This window comes from Amblyraja radiata, chromosome 26, assembly GCF_010909765.2.
Source record: "Amblyraja radiata isolate CabotCenter1 chromosome 26, sAmbRad1.1.pri, whole genome shotgun sequence".
In the NCBI taxonomy this organism is placed as follows: Eukaryota; Metazoa; Chordata; class Chondrichthyes; order Rajiformes; family Rajidae; genus Amblyraja; species Amblyraja radiata.
Window position 1 is genome coordinate 16,447,786 of NC_045981.1, and position 6,758 is coordinate 16,454,543.

Genomic DNA, 6,758 nt, shown 5'->3' on the forward strand with positions numbered 1-6,758 from the left:
GTGATATAATGCATTTTTTCCTCCAGGTTCAAGTAATAATCTGGGCCACAATTTCCATATCTACAGTTTACGAAAGTTAATAGGTAAGGCTTATGGATCAGATTATCAACTCTATAAGTAGGTGGCTGATCGAATCATTCATTACCAGAGATATTGTGTTGGAACACATTTAATCACGAAAATAGTGGCCCAGCAATTCTAGCACATCACATCTGCCTTCTCAACAGTCAAACAGGTAAGGCTTATGGATCAGATTATCAACTCTATAAGTAGGTGGCTGATCGAATCATTCATTACCAGAGATATTGTGTTGAAACACATTTAATCCCCAAAATATGGCCCAGCAATTCTATCACATCACATTTGCCTTCTAAATACAATAGAACTGAAGAACACTGTCCTTTCACCATTCATCTTCCTGACTAACACCCCATCTCAACCACCAAACATCTCCCAGACTCTCATTAATTATAACCCCCCCCCCCCCAGGGAAGAATGCTCCATTCTGCTCATCATACTTTCCTCATTTTCCTGAAATACACATCTTACCATCTCTCTCGTACCGCCCCCAATACTAGGGAACTGCTGAAGAAATACCTCAGTGGGAATTTACTGGGAACCAAGATCTTTGGAATGTGGGGAAAAAAACGGAGCAACCGGAGAAAACCCATATGGTCACAGGGAGAATGTGCAGACAGCAGCTGTAGTCAGGATCGAACCCGGGTCGTTTGCACTGTAAGGCAGCAACTACCGCTGTGCCAACTCTACCACTGTGCACCCCCCAATGTTGCTCCTACCAATTTTGTAAATCATTGTGCCTTTATAGGTGATAAAAATTGAGAATTGGTAATTGCACAAACAATTCAATCAGCCACCTACTTATAGATTAAATGGATTAAATATAAATATAGGAACTGCTGTCCCATGGTGTAGAACTGACCGCACTCTCTTTTTCTCTGCCATGTTGATAGGAAGCTCTCTCAGAGGTTGCTTGCTGTCCACAAACATATCCGACTCATTATAGGTGTACTCTGAAGAGGAAACTGCAGCTGAGTTCCTTGTTAATGATTGGTGTTTATCTTGGGGAATCATGGACTTGGATCTGCTTCTCACTGACTTGTAACTTGGAAGTTGCTGGAAAATGTTGGTTTCATCGTAAAATTGCGGGGAAACTTTATGCAAAGAGTTCCCGTCTGTTAGGAAAGAGCACATACATATCAAGTAACTATTTGGTTCATTCCTTGCTACTTCGAATAAGTTAGCTCAGTCACTGTTAGTATTGGGGTCTCTGGTTTTAACAGGAAATAAATAATTGTATGGAGTCCGTTTCATAAGACTTCGTACTTTTCAGCAATAATATGCATTTATATTGATCATTTAAAAAGTTCAGAAGACACATCATAGCATTGTTATCATTCAAAGTTGACCAACGTGCCATTCACCAACACCAGACTGAGGAACAGCTTCTTCCCCTTTGTTACCCAGTCTGAAAGATCATTCCATAGGCTAGGATACAGTCATGATTCTCCAACCTAGCTCACCTTAATCCATTCTTAGAAACTGTAATGCTACAATGCTGAGAACTATATTGATAAGGTCATAAGCTCTCAGAGCAGAAATAGGCCATTTGGCCCATCAAATCTACTCTATAATTCAATCATGGCTGATCTATCTATTCCTCTCGACCCCATTCTTCTGCCTTCTCCCCATATCACCTGACACCCGTACTAATCAAAAATCTGTCAATCTTCTCCTTAAAAATGTCCCTATTAAAAATAATATATTGTTCCCTCTGTATTTTTACCTTCACATTCATTACCATTTGTACTTGGGTTTGGCTTGATTGGAGTCATGCACTGTAACCTTTAATAACTATGCTCCCTAAACCGAGATAAATGGTCTGTAACTGAGCTTTCACTTAGATATTTAATGCACAATTAATACTAACATCTGACTGGTCCTGAAGAATTAATGCTACATATGATGTTCAAATCCTTTAAGATAACTATTTCAAAATTCACTATTTTAAAAATATGTATTTGTCAGCTTGGCTTTGGATAATTAATTTTTTACCTTAACAACAAAGATTCCTCTCAACAAATTTCTCTTTCTTAAAACGCTTACAAATTATGCTTAAATTATAGCTTATTTATTCTAGATTTGCCCTCTGAGGATTATTCACACTAATGAGTTTAGCCACATTCACATCACAATCACCAGAGGCCATGCATTCCCTGTGGATGATGCCAGGATTATATTCATGCTGGGAAAGGGAGAATCTAATCGACAGAGATGTAAATCTTTGTTGATGGCTTCATGTAGGATCAGTGGTGAGCCAATGTTTTGCAAATCAACATCAAATCACGACCACCCTAGAATTTGACACCTATAATTTGTGCAGCGGAGTGGTTGCATGCTTAGTCCTGCAATGTCTCACACAGCACCTTCCAAAAAAACCATGAGAAGGAATCCTTTGCTTCCTTTTCCTTTGACAAAGAGATTAGACTACTGTATTTATTTATTTGTTTGAGGTAGAAGCAACTCCTGTGTTAGGACAGATCAGATAATGGATATTCATCCTCACAGTTCACTACCAAGAAATCTGGGGTATGGAATAAACATTGGCTCTCACTAAATTTATGCGAAAGGAAGTAAACACACACCAATTTTTTTTCTCAATTCACATATTTTGATGCATGAGCAGATGACGCAGCTTTGTTTAGTTTAGAAAAACAGCGCAGAAATTAGACTCCTCGGCCCACTGAGTCCGCACCGACCGGCCATCCCCGCACACTAAGAGGGGGAGAGGGAGAAAGAGAGACTGACTACAGGACAGAGGAGAGGCAAGTGAAGGTTCCATCTATGACAGTAGGGGTGACAACACATTTACTAAAGGAAAAGGACATATTGGATATCCTATAATGGAAACCCTCATCCTGGGAACAGATGCGTGCGGTGACAGAGGAATTGAGAGTAGGGGATAGTGTCTTTGCAAGAGGCAGGGTGGGAGGAAGTGCAGCCCAGATTAACTGTGGAAGTCAGTAGCAAAGATCTTATAGCAGAGTCCGCTATAGGATCTTTGGTCAGTAGGTTTGCAGTTGACGTCAATCAGTAGACTGTCCCCTGTGATGCGGGCAGAGAGATCAAGGAGGGGAGAGACCGTCCAGGGGAAATTGTGGGCAGGGTGGAAAGGTGGACATGGTAGCTAGCGTGAGGCAATTTAATGCAGGCTCAGCCTGCGAAGTCCACATCCCTCAAGTGAATAAAAAATAACAATGAGAACCGGTTGGCTCACCACCTCCTCCATGGAAAAATACACTGCAGCCACAGAATACAGAGACCCCCAAAAATTGCGAAAAGTAATGAAGAAAATACCAGCCAAGTGCCCCACAGTAATTCGGTAGGTCAGGATGTGGGAAATAGTTCCAGGCAGTGGGCTGCTGGTGACTAAGATTACGAGAAGTAATTTGAATAGTTAAGCAAGATAAAGCATAAAAGACAGAATTCCATATCCTGATTTAAATGAGTAAAACTTGAGACTAAAACCTGATATCACCGTCCGAAAAAAATTAAACGCATGAAAATTCAATATATGACTTGTTGGAGATAATTGTATCCACTGAAAATCGCATGTTGATTCAAATATTAGCATCATCTTTACTTAGGTTTCAGTTCAATGTAGCATATGGTCTGACTCACCAGGATCTGCATCTGAGATGTCCACGGTGCCTTGCTCCATGTTCTGAAAAGGCTCCTGCGAGCGTTTGCTAATATCGGACAAAACCTTCTTTGGAGAAGAGCGGAATTATAGCCACCACCCAAAACATAGGCATTCTCTGCTGTTCGATAAAGTCGAGAGCCGAATTCGTTCACGTGACAGGAAACAGAAACCACCACGCTATTTCCCCAAGTAGAGAAGCAACTGTTGCATGAAACTCACATAACATGCAGAGCAATCTGTAAAGGAACCTCACAAATTAAAGGTCATTATTGAACTGCATACCTACCGATCTAAGTAATTTCTCTGCCCTACTTCCATTCTTTATTCGACCTGGTACATTTTCTAATAAAGCTCAAGTATTGAATAGTGACTATCGTATTCTGGACTCAGTTTTGAATTCACAATCTATTCGGATTGGCAGCTGTTATTGATATCTTGGTATAGCTTCAACAACAGTATTGTTTCCAGTTCCTGTTCTTGTACCTTCACCACTCCCTTGCACCACCATATAAATATCATCAGATAACAATGATTATAGGACAGTTTCTATGAACAGCTTATTTTTAATTTGACTTAATTCGGTTTGGCTTCTGTTGGCCAAATATGGAAAAAATGCCACCATCATTTTCACCAGATGGAATTTCCGACACAGTTAGAAAAAGATAAGCAAGTTATATTTATATAACAACTTTAAGGTTTAAAAGCAATTACAGGCATCACCAGTCGGAAACATGGCCATCGAGCCAAAGAACTAGATATTTGGAAATGAAGATTAGAGGAAGTGGGGTTTAAGTTGGCTTCAGCATCGGAGGAGATTGTCATTGTTATTCACAGTTGCAAGTCTACAGCTTTTAATTTTACAACAGGCTCCTGCATAGGCAAGCACTTGAAATGGGCTTTAGGCAGATCACAAAGATTAATAGTGAAGCTGAGTATATTTTGAGATTCTCACTCTCTAAATGGCCAGAATTTTGCAGGTAATTTTTTTTTTTTAAGTATGGCAAACCAGCAGTCAAATTTACACTTGCAGAGTAAACATCTGCAGAGGAATACATATGTTGTGTAAACATCCAAGTTCTGTAGATGAGGTGCCTTCTCCTCTTTGGAAAAGTACACATGATATGTCCGAAGAAGGGTCTCGACCCGAAACGTTGCCTATTCCTTCGCTACATAAATGCAGCCTCACCCGCTGAGTTTCTCCAGCTTTTTTGTCTACCTTCCAGCATCTGCAGTTCTTTCTTAAACATATGTGGCAGTGGATCATTTAAATAACTGGTTCAGAAATTTATCCATTTAAGTATTGAAAATCATCCATTTAAGATAAACCTGCAAAGTGATATAGCTCCTCCTTCCCCATAATCCTGCCTGGTTTAGTAATGTCTTCTGATTATTGATGTATTAGGTAGGTGGAGATCATTGTAGTATGGAGAAGGTTGCCTTGACTGTATTGGGGACTATGGCTTTGTCAGCTCCTAAGGGAAAGGAGATTTGAGAAACTAAATTCATGAAAATGTATGGGCTATACTGGTTCAAAGATTTCCGATTCACATCCTTATTCCAGGTCACTGAAGAACCAGTGATCCAATTTTTGGGCTGAAGTTTTGGAATACATGCATGTGTGGATATGAAGGTGATCCAATTTGTAAATGCCATGATTTTAATTACTCTAAACCTATGAAAAGATATAGCTTATGGCATATGTTCTTTTTATCTTTTTGTGGAAAATTAAAATGACTGTACCGTGCTGATTCATCGGAAGATTGAAACGGTATGACGCAGGTTTTATTGCTGTGTCTTAAACGTAACAAGTTTGGGGTTTTCCAAGTGTCTTGTGGTAAGCAATGTTGGTTTCCTGCAGAAAAAAATCTGTTTATTTAGCTTTACGTTAAAATCTTAGTGCCTTGCCACATTTATAAATAAAAAGCCATTGTGGTACAGAGGGCCCACATTTAAAGTTACAGAGTCATACAGGATGGAAGCAGACCCTTCAACCCACCTCATCCAAGCCAGCCAAGATGCCCCAGCTAAGCAAGTCCCATTTGCCCATGTTTGGCCCATATCCCACTAAGCCATTTCTATCCATGTACCTGTCCAAGTGCCTTTCAAATGCTGTTATAGTACCTGCTTCAACAATCTCCTCTGGCAGCTCATTCCACATACCCACCAACCTATGAATGAAACAAATTGCACCTCAGATTCCTTTTACATCTTGCCCCTCTCCCCCAAAACCTATGTCTTCTGGATCTTGATTCCCTTACTCTGGGTAAAAAAACGTCCGTGCTGTCTATTCCCCACGTAAATTTATACACCTTTATAAGATCACCCCTCATCCTCCTGTGCTCCAAGGAATAAAGTCCTAGCCTACTCAACTTTCCCCTCACCAGGCTCCTCAAGTCCTGGAAACATCCTGGTAAATCTTCCCTGCACTCTTTCGAGCCATTTGTATCTATTTAGCTGAAGACGGTTGAGCCTTTTAGATGATGTGAGACATCTGAATTTAAATCAGTCTGAAGAAGGGTTTCGATCTGAAAGATCACCCATTCCTTCTCTCCAGAGATGCTGCCTGTCCTGCAGAGTTACTCCAGCATTTTGTGTCTATCTTTGGTGCAGATCAGCATCAGCAGTTCCATCCCGACAATAAAACACTCCTGACTTGACTTTTGGATAGACACAAACTGTTGGAGTAACTCAGCAGGACAGGCAGGATCTCTTGAAAAGAGGAGTAGGTGAAGCTTTGGGTTGAGATCCTTCCTCTAGCTTCTCTCTCAGCCTGACACTCAGTCCGAAGAAACCTAACCTATTCCCTTTCTGCAGAGATCCTGTCTATCCCGCTGAGTTACTCCAACATTTTGTGTCTATCTTCGGTGTAAACCAGCATCTGCAGTTCCTTCCTACACATTAACCTTCTTCAGTATCAGATTGGGATTTGTTGCTTTCCTGTCAGCAGGAAACGTAAACAATAAAGATTAGTCCAACTCTTGAAATGGTGTGTTGGTGAGTGGCCTAAGACTACATCTCCCAGCGGCCAGTGCGGGCT

At 40.7% G+C, this 6,758-nt stretch overlaps 1 protein-coding gene across 1 annotated transcript in view; it reads right to left on the reverse strand.

Moving 5' to 3' along the window:
• Positions 1 to 3,851, reverse strand: part of LOC116987960 (transmembrane channel-like protein 7) — a 36,487-nt gene extending 32,636 nt beyond the window's left edge. Inside the window, exons 1-2 of the mRNA XM_033044312.1 lie at positions 3,700 to 3,851; positions 941 to 1,193 (exon numbers count right to left, since the gene is read on the reverse strand). Coding sequence (XP_032900203.1) covers positions 941 to 1,193; positions 3,700 to 3,739 — 293 coding nt within the window. The 5' untranslated portion in view covers positions 3,740 to 3,851. The remainder of the gene's footprint in view (positions 1 to 940; positions 1,194 to 3,699) is intronic.
• Between the last annotated feature and the right edge of the window lie 2,907 nt (positions 3,852 to 6,758).